Raw genomic sequence first — 18,500 nt, forward strand, 5'->3', positions numbered from 1 at the left:
CTTGAACTCTGTGCCGAAGGGGTCCCGGGCGGAGAAAAGCCCCGGAGACCTGGAAGCCTTAGCCCAGGATGAGTGGAACGCGGAAAGGAGCCCCAGGGACTGGGTGCGAGAGCAAGAGCTGGACCAGCTCCTCTCCTGCGGGGTCGGGGCCCTTGGAGTTGCCAGGAGGAATCTCCCGGGGACGCGGCGCGGCGTGGGGCGGAGCAGCCCCTCCGGTCTTCTCGAGAGTGGGCACTGAGAGGCCGCGAGGGCCAGGCCCGGGTTTTGTGTGTTTCCAGGAGGTCTGGGCTTCCCGGCCACCCGGAGGAGCAACAGGGAGCCTTCCATTCTGGGCAGAAGCCCAAGGAGGCCCGCGCTTTCTCTGAAAGTGAAAGGAGTGGGCGGGGGGCGCGGCCGAGGCGGGGCCCAGGCGAGCGGCCGCGCAGGCTCCGCCTCGGGGCAGTCTCAAGCCTGGGGCGCCGAGCCGCTCCAGTACCCGCCGCGCCGCGGGCTGGTGGGCTCCCCGGCGGCTCTCTTGCTGGGAAATGACCCTGCCCGGGGGCCCGACGGGCATGGCGCGACCGGGAGGCGCGGGGCCCTGCAGCCCCGGGCTGGAGCGGGCCCCGCGCCGGAGTGTCGGGGAGCTGCGCCTGCTTTTCGAGGCGCGCTGCGCCGCGGTTGCCGCCGCCGCCGCCGCAGGGGAGCCCCGGGCCCGCGGGGCCAAGCGGCGGGGGGGACAGATCCCCAACGGGCTTCCGCGGGCTCCCCCTGCCCCGGTGATCCCGCAGCTGACTGTGACGGCCGAGGAGCCGGACGTGACCCCGGCCAGCCCCGGGCCGCCCAAGCCGGAGGGTGGCTGGCTCCCGGCCGCGGGCTCGTCGCACCTGCAGCAGCCGCGCCGCCTCTCCACCTCGTCGCTCTCCTCCACTGGCTCCTCGTCGCTGCCCGAGGACTCGGAGGACGATCTTCTGAGCGACAGCGAGAGCCGGAGCCGCGGCAACGTGCAGCTGGAAACAAGCGAGGACGTGGTTCAGGTACTGGCCGCGGGGGCGGGGCCAGCGCGGGGCGCGGGGGCTGCGTGCGGGGACCTGCGTTGAGCTCTCTGCGGACCGACTCCTGCCCTAAGCTCCCTCCCCGGCGGGTCCGAGTCTCACTCTTTAGGAGGGCATTGGGGCCAAAGGGAGGCGCCGGGCCGACCCCTCACCTTTACAGTGGTCACCCCGGTTCCACAGGCGAGTCGCGGCCCGGGCCCTGGGGCGTCTAAAAGAGTAAGGAGGAGTCTGCGACCCGCCACGGGGAGCGGGGAGGGGGCGGGGGGGGAGCGTGACTTGCTGGCTGAGAGATGGTTGGAGGGATCGGAGGGGCTTAGCGTTACCCCACGAACTCTCGGAGAGTGGGGTCAACGAGTCTCCCTCTCTGCCTCCCCCCTCTCCCGCGCCGCGGCCCCACCCCCGCCGTTGCCACGGTTTCCCTCTCCTGAGTGGGAGTGGAGCCGCGCTCCAGGCTCTGCTCGCTAGCCGCCGCCGTCTGCTCCCGGCGCCCGCACCAGGCGTGGACGCAGGGAAGGGAGGGGCGCGGGACTGGGAGCTCTGGCAGGGGGCGGAACGCAGCCCTCCTTCGCTTTACTCCTCCTAATTCTGGCCCGGGAGAAGGTAAACTGAGGCGGAAAGGGTGGGACCAGCCTGCTGACCTCCGCCTCTGGTAGCCTGGATGTTCCGGGGCCAGGTTTGACCCTCGGATAACCCAGGCTAGGGTGCGGTGAAGTCATTCCCGGTGCCTGCCCCTCCCGCATGTGCCGCGCCCAGGATAGCCGTCTTGTCCCCCTGGTTTTAACCAAGGCCAAATACTTCACATAACTATCCGCGGTCAACGCGAAGGAGTTGCTCTAGATCCTCGTTATGCAAGTGTCCCTGTAGTGGAGGGAGAGGCGAAGGGCTCCCCGCAGGCTCTGGTGGCTCGGGGCCTGCCCAGAAGGGCGGTGAGAGCGGCGGACGCGCGCCGGGGTTGCCGGGGCCTGCTGAACCTGGGCTCCCCCTGTGCTCGGATTGGACGAGGCGCGGGAGTCACTGTAATGACTTGCTGTGGCTCCGTGACTCAGTTACCCCTGAGACTTACATTACCCAGAGGGCGGCGTGGTTTGTAAGTGACACAAGAGGAAGAAGGGAAAAGTCTCATAGAGCAGGAACACACTCCGCCACCAGGTGTAGGGTGCGGGGAGTCCCTCTCTCCTCCCCCGGCGTAAGGGTACGCCTGATCCCCGATCATTCTTGGTGCAACCTTGGCGCCTGAAAGGAGGCGGGTGCCGCCCAGTGGTTTCTAAGGCGGTGATGTGGGGCAGTGAGAGGACTCCTCCCTCCCCACCTCCAAAAACCCGGAGCAGTAGCTGTGGGCCCACCGCTCCCCCGCTCAAATCTCTGACAGCTGAGAGGCGGGCGCTGGAGGAAGGGAGCCAGGAGGGAAGCCCCCAGCTTCGCTCTTCCTCCCAAAGGCGGAGTAGGTCCCGCGGCCCAGGACTGTGTACAACGTAGACAGGCCAGCCTGGGTCAAGACTCCGGGGACCAGTCGCAGCTCTGCCTGGGCGTCTTCGGCCGGCCTCTCCCACTCTGGGCCTCGCTGTCACCCGGGGCGGCAGGAGGTGGAGCAGATGGCCGTTGAGAGCCCTTCCAGCTCCGAGGCGGCGAGTCCCAGGCCTTCCCAACCCCCAGCACGCCGGGGCCTCCCCGAAGGCAAACAGCCGAGGCAGCGACAGATAAGCCGGGGGCTGTTGACAGAGGCCGCCTGCGTCTGCGTGGAGGGCCCAGCTCGGACTTTGCCTCGCGGCCAGGCCGGGAGCGCCACAGTGCGCCCGCCCAGGCTGCCTTTAGGGCTTCCCCAGGTAGGAAGCAGAGCCCATCGGCTGGCTGACCGTGAAGGATGCACCTGGGAGAAGGGTGCTGAGGCAGTGCTCGGCAGCTCCCAGCTCGCCAGCCCCTTACAACTCAGGCCTGGGTGGACAATGGGAAGAGAGGGGAGGCTCTGCCCAGCTTGTACATCCTTCACTTCTCTTCCTAGGAGCTACGCACAGTCTTCCCAGAGCCTGGAGCTGGGCTCCCCGCAAGGTAGTTGGGACTGGGCAGCCTGCCTCCCTGCTGGGTCCTTTCCTACGGTAGAGGGAAGAGTCATGGGCAGGGAAAACCATACAGGCCAGGAGAGGAGTTGGGGCCCTATCCCCAAGGGTGGCTGGCATGACTGTATTCTTAGGCCTTGTCTGCCTATTAAAACAATTTTGGGATGTTGCTCTAGCAGAAGAGAGGGTGTTTGACTCTTGTTTGTTTGGTTCTCTTCTCTCAGTGCTCCAGGATGGGTAAGGAGACCTGGATTCGATCCTGTCCTGGACCCAGAATTCCCACACTTCACTTCTCACTAATTATAGAGCAGAATTTAGGTTAACAGCCTTCCTTTTTAAAAAGCAGATGCCCCTGGGAGGGTGAAGTCATGGGTCACTTATACCTTAGTGCAAATCATCTTATAAATTTAAACGGATTGTTCTCATCACCCCTGCCACCAGGAGTGCTTATTTGATAGAGTATTGGGAACATGGTGAGGGGGCTGGGTGGTAGAGAGCTTTAGCCAGAGTCTGGACGGCTGGAGGTAGGCAGTAGAAGTCAGGAAGGATGGGGATGAATACCAAAGACAAGCAAAGGATCCGTTCTGGCAGAAGATACACTGAATATCTGGTGTGATATGAGAAGGAGGAGAGTCCTCAGGGCTTCCAAATAGAGCTCAGACAAAGGAGGGTCTGAGGCTAGTATCCAGCTAAGCCCTGCCCAGAGATGCTCCCTGTCCAGCTCCATGAGTGAGGAAGTATCGGAGGGTCCTCCTGTGATTTCATCAAAGACTCTTTCACATGGTCAGCTCTCCCGAGCTTTTTGTCCCAAGATGTCTGGGTAGCCTCTTGGCTGTGAGCGGCTTTCCCAGACTTCTGTGGCGGAATAGACTGTGCCAGAGGATGGAGTTTTAGCCCTCTTTTCAGCTAGATTTCACTCTGTAACATAATAAATCTGCTTTCTGATATTCATACAATAAAAGCCTTACCTGCTCAAAAATATATTCCCTGCTGTTGTTCGTGTGCCCAAATCCCCACCCACCCACCAAAGAATGATTCTCCCAGAACCTTTTTGGATACATGCATCTCTATATGCATTATGTTCCCTGGGGGAGGTAGCTCCCTAAGATGGAAGACGACAGAGTTCCATGATACTTGCGTCAGCTCCTTCCATGTTTGACCATATGCATTACTGGCAGAAGAACTAAATCCTGTCACTACCAACCAACCTCAAGAGGTGGCTGAGAGGGCTGAGATGGCATTATGGGTGTGAAAGCCCTTTGTAACCCACATGGCTGGAACCAGCCTTAGTCTTTGATGCTCTTGGCTGATACGATCCTCACAAAACTGTTGTGGGGAGAGTGGAGAGATGACCCCACGTTACCTCAGCTTGGGAGCAAGTCAGTGCTGTGTTATCACACATCAATCAAGTGTCAGTAGCCCAGGACTGCAGGACTAAATCCTCTTCTACCAGGCACAGCTTCCACCTTCCAGCCTCACTCACTGCTCCCACATGATCCCAGAAGAAAGGATGATGCCGTTCTCCCATCTCATCTAACCCAAGGCTGGTTCCTTCTTCTACTAGGGTAGCTACAGAACTAGATGTACCCTCTGATGAAGTCCATTCTGGTCCCACTGTCCCCCAAATTCTGCCAGTAAGTCCCTAAGCTGCCCGAAGCCCCACCATTAAACCTATCCCTTTGGATGAAGCAGAAGTGTCCAGCCAACAGAGAGGGGTCCCCAGACAGATCTCAGTGTTTCCTCAGTGATTAGAACATACCACCTTGTGGCTGCAAATTGCTTCATCTTGTACAAAACTCTTTCTCCTGCAGGGTCCCCTTTGACCCCTAAAGGGAGTCTGGGTGGTAGCATGGATTTTGGAACCTGCTGGGGCAATTGAAGCATGAGGAGGGGGTTGAACTGGAGCTTAAGGCAGAGACTGGGGGCTGGGAGCAGGGATGGAGGGGATGTTAACTCTCTGAACTTTGATTGCCTTCTGTAAAATGGCAATAATTACCACCTCATGCACTTGCTGTGCATGTGCAGCAGCATAACGAATCTCAAACTGAGTGTGGGGGAAGAGGGTATAGGATGGTGCCACTCAATACACACAGCACATACATCTTCCGGGAATTTTATTTGAGGATTCGGAGGTGGGAGAGTTTTATAATAAAACTTGGATTTATTATGCAGCATAATGCAAACCTTGTATGTATTTAAAGCGTGAAAAAGGGAGTTTTGAAAGAGATGACATGCTTCTAGTGGGCTGCTTCTGGCTACACCCCCAGATCCCTAGGGATTGGACAAGTGATCACACCCTAGTGTGCCATGTAGGGACTTCAGTAGGAAAACAGGAGCAAGGCTGTCTGATGGAGATGAGAAGTGCCTGGCATGCAGTAGGCGGTCAGTAAATGGTGGCTCGTGTTATGGCAACAGCTAGGTCCAGAGGAAACAGGCTCACACAGCTGAAATTCTCCCTTGGGTTCACTCAGATAGGAAGTGACAGAGCCAGGACTGGAACCAACTCCAGACTCCCCATCCAGTGCTCTGTCACTAACTTCCATCTCCTCCCCACGGAAAGGGGTTTTATGGTCATCAGCCTCCCCTGCGTAGGCCAGCATGCCAGTTCTCCCTCTCCCTGTTAGAACACCCTCTGGTCAGGGAAGCTGGATTCCTGGGTTCCACGCTTGTGGAGGCACACATGTGTAACTCCTCTAAAAGGCAGGCACCCTGGGAGGAGGCAGCAGACACAATGTTTGCATGAACAAACCTCTGCACTTCAGTGGGTAGACACAGGACTGATGAGTTTGGGGTGGGAAGAGGAAAGGTCCAGAGTATGAGATACTCTCAGGACTGGCTGAAGGCTAGACACAATGGTCAAGAGGCAAAAGGTACACCAAAATCTACATTTCCCTCCCAATTTCATCTAAGATGACAGACCCGCAGCTCTGTATCCCATTTTCAAAGCCCAGGTTTCTGGGTCCAGATCAGGACTAAGGGTGCCCTGGGCCTTGTCAACTGGCTAGGAGTGAGATGGCATCCAGGGATAGCAAGAGGGCCTTGGGGAGCCCCAAGCCACTCTTTCTCCAGGCCCTACCAGGCTGGCCTCCCTGCCCTGGGCCTATGTAATGGTTTGTTTCCATGTTTGTCTTTCTCCTTAAATGAGAGGAACCAATGGTCCCAAGTAAATGAAACAATAATCCAGATTTGTCCAGCTACTGCTTCATGCCAAGGAATGGGTTGGGGGTGGGGGCATCTGTCACACTCAAGCCTCATTTACTACTCACAACGACCCAGCGAGAGCGGTTATTTCCCTATTTTACAGATGAAGAAACTGAGCTCAGAGGCTTCTCAGGCCGCAGAATATCCGGAGGCATTGGTAGAAATGCAAATTTTTGGTCCCACCCCAGACTGCTCAGAATTTCCCTGTGGTGGACCTGAAAATCTGCATTTTTTTAAACAAGAGTGACCATCATGTGATTCTCATGCTCACAAAAGTCCTAAAACCTTGACAGAGCAGTTTAGTAACCTGTCCATGCAGCTTTGGAGCAGCAGAACTGGGGTGCAAACGTGAGCTTTCTGACACTGAGCCCAGGGCTCTTTTCAGCACACTGAAGAGCTGGATGTCTGTCAACTGCATGTGCTTGTCTCAGGGTCCGCCACACAGGCTCACAATAAACTTTCCCTGAGCGAATGAATGATTGACTCATCAGGCCCTAGTTGCTTATTGTAAGGTTGGGCTGGGCGAGACCATGTTCCAGAGGAAGGAGGGCTTATGCAGACGCTAACTTACAGACCGGGACCGTGTCGCTTTCAGAAAAGCCACTGGCAGAAGATCCGGACCATGGTGAATCTGCCCGTCATGAGCCCTTTCAAGAAGCGCTACTCCTGGGTGCAGCTGGCAGGGCACACGGGTGAGCACGGAGCAGGCACGGGGGAGGTGGGTGGAGGCGGGGAGGAAGGGACTAGGCAGCACTAACTAGCGCCTGCCCGCAGGGAGTTTCAAGGCGGGCAGCAGCGGGATGATTCTGAAGCGTAGCTCAGAGCCCGAGCGCTACTGCCTGGCACGGCTCATGGCGGACGCGCTGCGCGGCTGCGTGCCCGCCTTCCACGGTGTGGTGGAGCGCGACGGCGAGAGCTACCTGCAGTTGCAGGACCTGCTCGACGGCTTCGATGGGCCCTGCGTACTTGACTGCAAGATGGGCGTCAGGTACGCGTGCCCTACCGGGCAGGTGGGAACCTGTAAAGGGCCCGGGGTGGGAACGAGCGCTCTACGCGTGCCCAAGGCCGTGCTTTACAGGGTCCGGGTGTGCGCCTGCTCAAGCCCCGCCGCTCTCTGCGCCTCCGTAGGACTTACCTGGAAGAGGAGCTGACCAAAGCCCGCGAGCGGCCCAAGCTGCGGAAGGACATGTACAAGAAGATGCTGGCCATAGACCCTGCGGCACCCACCGAGGAGGAGCACGCGCAGCGCGCGGTCACTAAGCCGCGCTACATGCAGTGGCGAGAAGGCATCAGCTCCAGTACCACGCTCGGCTTCCGCATCGAGGGCATTAAGGTGAGCCAGGCCCGCTTCACCTTGCACCTCCCGGGCCCTTCCCCCGCCCCAGCCCCACTGTGCGGTGTCTGTCCTCCATGTTGACCTCCCACCCTGACAGTCCCCGGAAGAGGCAAGCCTCTGGCGGCAGTCTCGCTGTCCCTGGCATTCAACGTCCCGGGAGGTACCGCTGCTCTGGCCTGATCCTCTCCGCTCGGGCGGGCACGGGGCCCCTGACAATTTCTGCCCACCTCCTACAGAAAGCCGACGGCTCCTGCAGCACAGACTTCAAGACCACGCGAAGCCGGGAGCAGGTGATTCGCGTCTTCCAGGAGTTTGTGCAAGGGGATGCCGAAGTGCTGGTGAGCGCGGGATCCCAGAACCCTGAGGTGCTGGGGAGCCTGATACCTAGGGGTGTCCCCAGATCAGGTCAATTTTTGTAGCACCCTACCCTATGTGACCCCCATCATAGCATTTATCGCATTGTGTTGTAATTGCTTTACATTCCTTCCCTTTTGGGCTGCGTGCCACGTGGGGGCCTGTGCCTTCCTCACCACGGTATTTGCCAAGCCAAACATGCATCATGGCCCTCCTCATATCCGCAGAGGTTCAGCTGGTATTCAGTTAATTTGTTCTCCTCTCCTACTCTCCCCTCTCCAGAGGAGGTATCTGAACCGCCTGCAGCAGATCCGGGACACACTGGAGGTCTCTGAGTTCTTTAGGAAGCACGAGGTAAGAGGGGTAGGCTCAGGTACCGGGTCTGGGGTCTGTGAGGGAATAGGGTGGAGGGCTTCTCCGGATTAGAGCCGTAGCCTGACGGTGTGGGACTCGGCAGGTGATCGGCAGCTCGCTCCTCTTCGTGCATGATCACTGCCACCGCGCCGGCGTATGGCTCATCGACTTCGGCAAGACCACGCCCCTCCCCGACGGCCAGACCCTGGACCACCGGCGGCCCTGGGAGGAGGGCAACCGAGAGGACGGCTACTTGCTGGGGCTGGACAATCTCATTGGCATCCTGGCCAGCCTGGCTGAGAGATGAGGCTGGGTCCCTGTCCCCACGGACCGGAGGGTCTGACAGAAGGACATGCGCCTGCATCCCCGCCATGCATGCAGGCGAGAGACTGAAACCCCGCGGTGCGGGGCGGTTCATACGGTCCTATAGGGCCAGGTGCCGACCACTACAGGACACACTGCACGCGCAGGGCCTCGCCCCCATAAAAGCCCCAGTGTTCCCAGAGCTGATGACACTAATTTACTGGGCAAGGGAGGAGTAGAAGTGGGATGAGTGGCTTCTTCCTCAGCCCAGCTCTTCTGAGGGGGCTCCATACCTCTCCAGAGAAGCCAGATAATGAACTTTATTTCACAGGTACTAGATCTATTGGTCTGGCCTCCCACACTACAATGGACTCCCCTTCCCAATAAAACTCAAAGACACCAGCTTTGACTCAGGCCTCATCCCCTCCCTCCTCTGGTCCCTTCTTTCTCAGTTCCCTGGCATCCCTCACATCCACTCAGATCACTGGAGGATATGAGAAGAGCTCTTTATTAGAGGTATCTGTAGTGTTGGGGGCTGCCCAGATGGAGGACGCTAGTGGGGTAAAGGCAATCTAGAGAAGACTTCCTGCAGGAGGCAATTTCAATTCCCCACCTACACCTGGGAGTTGGGGGAGTATCCTCTGGTCCCAAATATCAAAGGCTGGGAGTGGCCAGACTCTTGCCCAGGAGGCCTGAGACTGGTTTCCAGGATGGAGGGTCCATGGTGCCAGGCCAGCAGACATACAGCACAGACTGTGGAGGACAGAGGCTACTTGGAACATAAGCCACCTAGAAGCCTGGGGAGGAGTACAGGGAGGAACTGCTACCCTCAGTGCCAGAGTCCTCACCCTCAGGGCCCTTTGGGACCCAGGAACCATAGGTGGGATTCCAAAGGTTCTGAGGTTGGAGACCCCTGGATTTGGAGGGCTTGAGGCCAGGGGCCAAGGAGGTTCCCTCCCCAGCTCTTCAAGCTCCTCAAACTTGGTTCTTGGGTCTGTGGACATCTTAGGTCCCCCAAAGATAGGCTCCCCAGCCCCTTCCTCCTCCAGGATGGGTCCCAGTTCCACTGGAAGGGGTGAATTCAGCACATCAGGGTTCTGTAATGGGAGGGTAGGGGAGCAGGGGGCCACAGTGTTGTTTTATGGCTTCCCTCCTGACCCCCAAGTCCAGGGTGGTCGGGACAGGTCAGGGGGCACACCTGAGTGCGGTACTGAAGACCTCCAAGATGCTGGCAAAACTAGGGTGAAGTTCAAGCTCATGCTGCCAGCACTGGGTCATGAAATGGTACCTGGGGAGAGGCAGGAGTTCATGCCAACCCATGGCTGTGAAAGACCTCCCTCCTGAGGCAACACTCCGTACTCACACAGGCCTTGGAGAGCCCCTGAGAGGGTCCATCGAGCCCCCTCAGATGACGAAGCCCAGCACCTCCTGATCGGGGTGCCAGGAGTAGGGCACGTAGTCCAGTGAGATCTCCCAGAGCAGCACTCCAAAAGACCTGCATCCCAAGTGGGAGGAACTAAGTGAGGCCCATCAGGCACAGCTTCCCTTTCCCTCACAAGAGGTGGCCCAAGGCAGGGGAGGGCGTGTTATCACCAGGAGTCTGTCTTGGATGTGAAGATGCCCTCCAGGAAGGCCTCTGGGGGCATCTACTTGACAGGCAGCAGAGCCTGGCTCCCCTTGCGTTAATAACTGGCCCTACAGGAGGGAGGAGAGGAGTGATGAATTGTTTAAATGGCCCAAAGGTGCTGGTAAACTCCCTTGGAGTGTCAACCTTCTCCACATCCCCAGGTCCTACACCTGTAGATAGTGCTTGCCATCCCCAAGTCCCCAGTCTTGGCCACTTGGCTGGGTCTGGTGCAACTCGGCAGGCAGTTCCTGGCAGCAATGTCCCTGCAGAGTCAGGTAAAAAATTCACTGCCAGAACTGAGAAACTCCAGCCTTGATCTTTTCTTTAAAAGTTATGTGGAAGGGCTATTCCCTGGGGAAGGAGTTGGGCTCGGGGTCCCCAGAACCAGGATCACTTCCAACCTGTGGATGAAGTGATTTTCCTCCAGGTAGTGGCAACCCTGGGCTATGTCCCAAGCCAGCTGGAGAAGGTCTTGCATGGCCAAAGGTGATGGCTGGCCCTGGGTCAGGCAGAAGGCGCATCAGACCATGCAGGTTTGGGGACACATGAACAGGGTCTTCAGAGGGGCCTGGCGGGCTGGGAGAAGGGTCTCATCAGCTGTGGCCACCTATGCCTCAGGAAACTCTTCATGTCCCCTCCAGACATCAACTCCAGCAGAACTGGGCCAGGGGCAGCCTGCATGCTGAGCCCCACGCAGCGCAGTGTCCTGATGGCTGACCTTGTTGAGCCAGTGGTGCACATATCCCATCACCAGCAGGGAGAGAAACCATGCTCTAGGCTCCACAGACTGGAGTGAACCTCTGTGTCTCTAGAATTGCTACCTCTCAGCCCCAGGGTGAAGACAGGCTGTTTGTGCAGGCAGTTCTGGGTGCCTTCCTCCCACCTTCCACTCCTGCCCCTGGCCCCAGGTGTGCCTGATGATAGTGTCTCCATGAGGAAATCCAGCTGGTCCTGTTGACAGCAGAGTTCTGGCAGAGTCTTGGGAGGAAGAGGGCAGAGCTCCTGAGCGCCCTGGACACTTCAGGAAGGCAGGTTGACCCTAGCTCCAGCCACTGTTCTTTCCTCCCTGGACCCTTCTTTCCTACTGTCAGCTGGAAGCCCCACCCCCTCTCACCTTGATAGTCACCTGCAGGGGGCTGGGGTCCCCAGGAAGGCCAATCACCAGTCCCGCATAGACCTCTCCAAAGGCACCACGGCCCAGGGCTCTGCAGGAAGACAGGTTGGAAGTGAGTGGGTGACTGGGTCTGGGGAGGGTCCTCGAGGGTCCCCCTTGTCCCCCTGATTGCCCTCCATAAGCCCAGCTGGCCCTCTCTGAGGGTCTGAGCTCTCCGCATCACGGCATGTCCCCAAGTACAAACTCTGCAAGGGTGACGGTGACTAGGCCAGAGCCAGGGCAGAAGAGGGGGCAGGTGTGGGGTAAGGGGATGGGGTGGGAGTCTGTGCTAAGGCTTCCCTTAGGTCCTTGCAGACATCCTGGGGTGGAGGCAACCCCTGCTCCAAAGGAATCATATCCTAAGGTCCCTACCATCCCAGAACTGGGGATGACAGCTGACTTTGGACAGGTTACTTTCCCTTTAGGAGCTTCTCTGACCTTCATCTTCTCTACACAAGGGGTTTGGACGAGACGTTCTCTGGGATCCATAATTTACCACAACAGGGAGCAGGATGGAGGGTGGGGATTCAGAGTGCACAGGTTCTCAGAAGGAGGGGGAGGACGCAGCTGAGCAGAGTGATATTTACTGGGAAACCTCCGTAAGCCCTGGGGGCAGAGGCCAGGACTGGGCTGGGCCAAGCCCCACCTGGAAGTAGTAGGGGTTGGGGGTTGTCCTGATGGTGGAGGTAAGCTTGCTCAGCTGGAGCTCAGGGCCTGGCAGCCTCATCCACACAGGCCCTGCCACTTCTTATGGTTCACTGAGGGTGGGAGGAAAAACGGCACACTCTCTACCTGGCCATCAGGCCCACCCTGACTTGCCCCCTTCCCAGGACACCTCTCCAGATGCCCATTAAGATAAATGTTGTCCTTCTACTCTTAGAACCCCAGAGGAGTCCACCACAGCTCTGCTGGGAGTAGAGGTCTTGAAATCAGCCATGTCTGCCCCTGGGACCCCACAGAAGCCCATCAGTTCAGTGGAGAAATCAGCCATGCTTGCTGGATGCTCCGTACCCAGAATCTGGACCCCACACACCATAGGGAGTCTCAGTGTCAAGATCAACATCACAGCCACCATCAGAATCAAAGGGTCTGAGAGGTGGGCAGGTCTAGAGAGAAAGACACATCTCCAGCGGGAAACGCCTCTCTGTCCCTCTACCCCAAGTTTTACCCATGCCTCAAGACTCAGCTCAATTGTTAACTTTTCCATGATGCTTTCCCCACTGATCCTAAATGAATGCAGCCTCTCCCTCCTGAGAACCCCTAAAATACTTTACACCTCCCATGCCAATTGTCACTATGATATATATCTAGATATAAATGTAGATGTATATCTAGAGATAGTGATAGATAGCTCCCCTCACACACTAGACCATTAGACTATGTGCTCCTTGAAGGCAGAGATGCACCTCCAATCCCCTGCCCAACACCCAACATGGTACCTGGCACACAGCAGGCATCCTTCCCGTGCCCTACTGCCCCCACCCCAGCCCATGGCCCCAGGAGTCCAGACCTTGGACACAGGCAGGACATACCCATGCAGGTGATGTTATCTGCAGCCAGCTCCATGCCCTCTGGGCACATGCATCTGGCCAACTGGAGCTCTGCCTGCCATTGGCAGATTTTCAAAAGGCAATGACCACGATTGAGGTATAATCGAATCTCCACCTCTCCATGGCTCTCCATGACTACGAGTAAAAGAACTCATATTGCGGGGTGAGCATGGGGGGCATACCTACTTTTTCCAGCCTCATGGTTAATTTTAGCCCTGGACTTTGGAACAAGGAGCAGTGCCAGGCGTCTAGGGTGGGTGGGAGAGCTTGGGGGACTTCTGTCAAGCCTGTATGCTTCCTCTTCTGGGATCCTTGAGCTTGCAGGTAGTTGAAGAGAATTCATAGCAAGAGATATTTGACAAGCAGACCAGAATGCCCCATACTGGCATTACAACTGACAGCCTAGTTCCCAAGTATTCCTGTGCTGTGCAAGAACAGGTAGTTCACAGTGCAGAGTTGGTGGCTCAGATGGGAGCGATTGAGGAAAAGGGCTAGGCTAGCTGAAAGGTGGGGGATAGGGGCCAACACCTGGCAGAGGCTGCAGGTAGAGCTCTCTGTTGGGGTGTATGAAGGATACCCCATCTTCCCCATCAGCCCAGAGGATGTCAGCCTCTGAGGCATCGCCCCCTGGAAATTGAAAGAGAGGGTTTGGCTACAAAATGGGGGATTAAGGGGCACACAGCTGCCTCACAGCTGGGAAGCTGGCTTATTAACAGTGGGGAAGCTGGAGTCTCCCAGTGGAAACCCCAGTGTGGCCTTCTCTACACACTCACATTACAGTACAGGTGCTGCCAGCTTGCATGTGGGAGCTGAGGGGCCAGAGAAGTGGGAAAGGAGTAATCAGCTGGAATCTGAAGGCCTTGTTCACGTCGGCTGGGATGGCTCCTTGTCTGTCTGAACCTCTCTAATCTCACGTCCTCAGCTATCAAATGGAAGAGGCCCAACCCACATATTCCACTTCTGTGATAATGGAGACGATGCGTATAAAGTACTTATGAACAGTACAGCCCAGACAGACACAAAGGCTCTGTTTCTTTATAGCAGTGGTTTCCAAACTCTGGAGTGTATTAGAATCACCTAGAGGACTGACTAAAACATAGATAGTGGGACCCTCCCCTAAAGTCTCTGATTCAGTAGGTGGAAGGGGGCTGAGTATTTGCATTTCTAACAACTTCTTAGGTGGTGCTGATGCTACTGGCTCAGGGACCACATTTTGAGAACTGCTGACTTAAACTAGCCCTGCCTTTCTGCCTCCCTGCTCAGCCTGCTAACTCAGCCAGCTGTAAGTTCCTGGGACTGCTGCAGATCGAGGATGGGACTTGTGATGACAAAGGTCCTGGATGCAAAAGAAAATCGAGGGAGTCCTACCTGCACGTGTGACTTGCAACTTATCTGACCTCCTTTTCTAACAGCTGTTACTCTACCTACTCTGACCTGGAGCTAGCTCAACACCTTTCCTAACTCAACTATCTCCAGAGGGACTAGGTCTGTTCTAAGGCTCTAACCTCACTTCACTCTCGGGGCTGCCCAGGTGCCCTCCCCAAAAGTTCACCTACCCGGGTGGCCGCCGCCGTCTCCAGTGAAGCCGCCGGCTGAGGCCCAGCCAAGCGTAGCCCAGGCCTCCCTGCAGCCCTGGCCACCCTCCGCTCCCTTCCGCGGTGAGCGGCCGGCCGTTGGAGAGGGGACCCGCGACGTCCAGCCTTCCCCTCCACCTGCAGAGAGACCGCGGGATGGCCGGCCGCGGGGAGGGGGAGCACGGCCTCCTCCCCGCCGCAGCCCGCGCCCTCACTCGCCGCCCCGCCTCTCGCGCGCTTCCCGGAGCCGCCGAGCGGTTCTGCAGTTTTTCGGGGGTGGCCTGAGTCCGGCCTCGGTCCTCCCGCCTCAGGTACGCCCGACCGCCCCCTCCGGCCGCCACCAGCAGCGGCTCCAGCTCGCGTGCGCGCAGCTACGCGGCAGCGGCGTTCAGGGGCGCGCCCTCTAGCCGTCCAGCGACGACCCGAGCGCTGGGTGAGGGCCCCACCCCGGGTACTGGAGTAAGCGAAGGGGCTCCCAGTCAGGCCCAGGGCTCTGGGGACGCCAAGGAGCTCGTGTGCGTGCGCGCCCGCGGGAAGGTTTGCGACCTCAACGCTGAGCGCTGGAGGCGGGAGCAGCCCGCGCCGAGGCAAGCAAGTACCCGAAAGACGGCGGTTGCAACCCCCATCCGCTCCGACTCCTGCCCAGCTCCGCGACCCCGGAACCCCTCCGATCCCCTCCGTCGCCGCGTGCTCCTCAGCGGCCGGAGACTCTCCGAGACAGAACGAGCTGGCTCTCCTGGCTCCCCGGCGGGGGTCCGGGACCGGAATCAGCGGGGGTCCGGGACCCTCCGCTCTCAGTGCTGAGGTCTTAACCCCAGGAGCGCCCTTTCCTTCCACCCAGCCCTCGCCCTGGGGCGCTTGAGCCGTCTCCCTCTCACTGGCTCCGCTTACTTTCGGACAGGCGTCCTCTTCCTGCTGCCCTACGAGGATGTAAGGCAGCTCCCCGTGACCAAGGGGGAAAACGGCGGAGAGGAAGACTCCATGCGCCGGTGACAGGTGGTTCTTGGCACCTTTGCCGCCCGCGGCTCCATAGGCTGAGATCCTGCGGAAAGCAGGCGCTGAGTCCCCGGCCCTTGACCATCGGCCCTCGGGCCGCCCGCCTAGGGCAAAGATTGCTGACAGAGGCAGCTTCAGAAGTTCTTATCTGAAGGACTTGGAGGACGTAGTCGATTTTGAAAGAATGGGGAGACTTAGGTATGCACACCATAAAATTAGATGTTACTTTTTTTTTTTGCCGCGTCGCGCGGCTTGCAGGATCTTAGTTCCTCGATCTGGGATTGAACCCGGGCCCCCAGCAATGGAAGCACAGAGTCCTAACCACTGGACCGGCAGGAAATTCCCTAGATTTTACACTTATTTCACGAGGCTTAATGGAGACGGAGGGAAGCTCAAGCCACCCTTGGTGGCTGGTTAGGGACACTCCACTTGGCAGAAACAGGCTCCTGGGTACGGCTAATTTGGTGGCGACTATTGCCACCTTTACCTGGGTTCCGCTGGAAGAAGGGACAAAGCCGCCCTGGCCGCTTGTCACTGCGGAATACTCCAAGACACAAAGTGGTGCGTACATAGCCTTGGTTCCCCTGACCACAGAACCTCAGATTCGCAGGTCACCAACCTCGTCTATTCCTGCTCCGCACTTACAGAGGCTGGCCGGCGCCCAGTGCCCACCACAACTGCACGCCTTTCAGAGGCCCAGCGGCCCCACTGTCACCACCACACTGCTGCCGGTGTAGTCCCGGCCACACTGTGTGGGCCCGCGTCAGCTGTTGGCCCTGCAGGTGGAGAACAGCCAACGCCCCTCTGGGCCTGGGAGCAGGGAGGGAGGAAAGGGTCAAGAGCACCTGCCCCAGCCTGAGGGTCTGCCGTGGTGAGTGGAGAAGGGAGGAAGGAGCTAGGAGCTCACCTGGGGGAATTAGGGGAGAGGCTGGCTCAAAGCGGCTAGGCGGTGTGTGGTGATGTCCAGGACCCAGGGGCTTGGAACCGGCCGGGGCAAGGGTGAGGAGGGGGGAAAAGGGGCCTGGGACCCCAAGCTGGAGCAGAGAATGGCACCTGAAAGGTGACAGGGCAACAGCAGGGTTGGGAGAGGGCACAGAGGTTAACGGGATGGGAGATGAAGAGAAGGCTGCCCTAGCCTCTCACAGCCACACCCCTACCCCCACCGAGTCAGGGCACACCAGCACCTGGAAGCCGCCAAAGGCAGGGCTGGGGGAGGGGGGTGGAAAGGGTCGTGGTGCCTGCTTTTGTCTCTGCAAGTTTTTCCCCTGGAGAGCCCTTCCCAGTGGATGCCTAGAGCACCAAGCTGAACTCGGTCCTTCAGGTCCCCCGTCTTTTCTCGACTTACCTTGGTGGTTCTGCCCCCAGGTGGTGCTGAGACTCTAGGGCCTGTCCCTCCTTCCGCAGCCGATATCTGGATCCTCAGATTCAGGCACCCCTGCAATTCTCTGCCTGCACTCCCCACACACTGACCCAGGAGCTTTGGCTGCAAGAGTTCGAGGCCTCTGCAGGAACCACTTGGGACCCCTTCTGTCTCGACTGTGGTCCCCAAGCCTAGGAAGCTGCCTCTAACATGATGGTTCCCTGACTGCCAAAAGGCACTTACCCACGGCTCTGAGCCACAGCAGCAGCTGGCTGAGCGGACTGGCCCACTGCAGCCAGACTTGCAGAGTCAGACCTTGCGACTTCAGCCCAGACTGCCGCTTATAGGAGTGTCCAGTCGCTCACTGGAGACCGCTGGGTCCTAAAGCCGGCCTGGCCACTCCCACCTCAGACCCCAGGATGCGAAGGATCTCAGGGTTCACCTCGTACAATTCCGTTGCCTGCGTCAACTCTGTGCACAACTTCTTACTGTGATTTTGGTGATCTGATGTTAGAAGACCAGAGTGCTAGTATTAGCATCCCTAGTCAATTGGTTTTGGTGAAGAAATCACAACAGCTCTGAGACAGTTTCTCTACCACCTGCAAAACCATAGGAAGGGAAGTTTCTCTGTAAACCACAAAGCACCCGACAACTGAGGGGCCACACAGCCGTCAGGCGGTTTTGTGTCTTCCTCATTCTTTTGCTCAAAATACCAATCTTAGTGGCTGAGGCCTGCTTAATATAAAACACTGAAAAAAAGAAGTTATAGTAGTTAGCTACTTGGTAAAGTCTCTGAGTGTAGAGTGCCAGGTGTAGACACAACAGTGATTTTTTTAAGTTTGGTACCCATGCCTTATTTAACTCTCACTATGTGGTCACAGAATTTACTTTGCAAGGTCCCTGTAAATCAACAGTCCCCCAAGCGCGGTTGGTTCTGGACAGCAGCAGTACCTGGGGACTTGTTAAATGCAAATTCTTGGGTTTCACCCTAGACCTACTGAATCAGAAACACTGGTGGTAGGGCCCGGTGATCTGTTTTAATTTACTGTCCAGGGGATTTTTTTCACATAAGTTTGAGAGCTATTTTTGCAGAAACCGGAGTTGCTGAGTGAAGCGTATTGTATGATTCTGTGTTCGGCAGCTCCGTTTATGGCGAGTGGTTTCTCTACCTACTGACAGCACACGGCACTCACCCTGACCTATAAACACAATGATGGTAAGTAATTCCTCACAGCAAATGACACTGTAAGAAAGCTTAGTGTTGGAATTCAGGCAAAAGAACCTAGAAACTACCAAAAGAAAGAAAGAAACCAATGAATCAAGAGTTTACGCTTTGATCCACTCCTCCCCAGCCTTTGCCTATCACCAATAAAGTCCACAGTGGAAGGGGTGTTGTAGAACAGCACTATAGACAATGTTTTCACTCCACCTCCCCTCCCGGCCCCCGCCACAGTCCCACCACCAAATTCATACATTGAAATGGAATCCCCAAATTGAGGGTATTTGGAGGTGGGACCTTTGGGAAGTAAGTCATGACGGTTCCACCTTCATGGGTAAAATGGGATTAGTGCCCGTATAAAAAGAGGCCCCAGAGAACTCCCTTGCCT

At 57.5% G+C, this 18,500-nt stretch overlaps 2 protein-coding genes and 1 pseudogene across 2 annotated transcripts; 1 reads left to right on the forward strand and 2 right to left on the reverse strand.

Annotated features, from left to right (window-relative positions):
- Window positions 1-460: 460 nt before the first annotated feature.
- On the forward strand, window positions 461-9,035 carry ITPKA (inositol-trisphosphate 3-kinase A). Its single transcript, XM_067743829.1, has 7 exons — window positions 461-1,013; window positions 6,882-6,978; window positions 7,061-7,274; window positions 7,415-7,619; window positions 7,859-7,960; window positions 8,259-8,330; window positions 8,434-9,035. Exons 1-7 carry the CDS (start codon window positions 525-527, stop codon window positions 8,635-8,637), a joined length of 1,383 nt encoding a protein of 460 aa, XP_067599930.1. The 5' UTR covers window positions 461-524; the 3' UTR covers window positions 8,638-9,035.
- Window positions 9,036-9,142: 107 nt separating this feature from the next.
- On the reverse strand, window positions 9,143-12,140 carry LOC137218731 (leukocyte tyrosine kinase receptor-like; annotated as a pseudogene).
- On the reverse strand, window positions 11,328-18,427 carry LOC137218771 (leukocyte tyrosine kinase receptor-like). Its single transcript, XM_067726324.1, is given in 14 exon segments — window positions 11,328-12,502; window positions 12,946-13,098; window positions 13,492-13,590; window positions 14,520-14,696; window positions 14,773-14,908; window positions 15,137-15,155; window positions 15,157-15,268; window positions 15,416-15,579; window positions 16,179-16,242; window positions 16,245-16,343; window positions 16,441-16,486; window positions 16,489-16,586; window positions 17,137-17,253; window positions 18,367-18,427. Coding segments are annotated over 14 exon segments (1,584 nt in total). The 3' UTR covers window positions 11,328-12,263.
- Between the last annotated feature and the right edge of the window lie 73 nt (window positions 18,428-18,500).

Source organism: Pseudorca crassidens, chromosome 1 (genome assembly GCF_039906515.1).
Source record: "Pseudorca crassidens isolate mPseCra1 chromosome 1, mPseCra1.hap1, whole genome shotgun sequence".
NCBI classification, from domain to species: domain Eukaryota; kingdom Metazoa; phylum Chordata; class Mammalia; order Artiodactyla; family Delphinidae; genus Pseudorca; species Pseudorca crassidens.

Bases quoted from the DNA above. Each gene is read 5' to 3' on its own strand.
- ITPKA (XM_067743829.1), top strand. From the start codon at position 525: ATGACCCTGCCCGGGGGCCCGACGGGCATGGCGCGACCGGGAGGCGCG. The intron at 7,620-7,858 runs GTGAGCCAGGCC...CACCTCCTACAG, and splicing joins TCCGCATCGAGGGCATTAAG to AAAGCCGACGGCTCCTGCAG. The intron at 7,961-8,258 runs GTGAGCGCGGGA...TCCCCTCTCCAG, and splicing joins AAGGGGATGCCGAAGTGCTG to AGGAGGTATCTGAACCGCCT.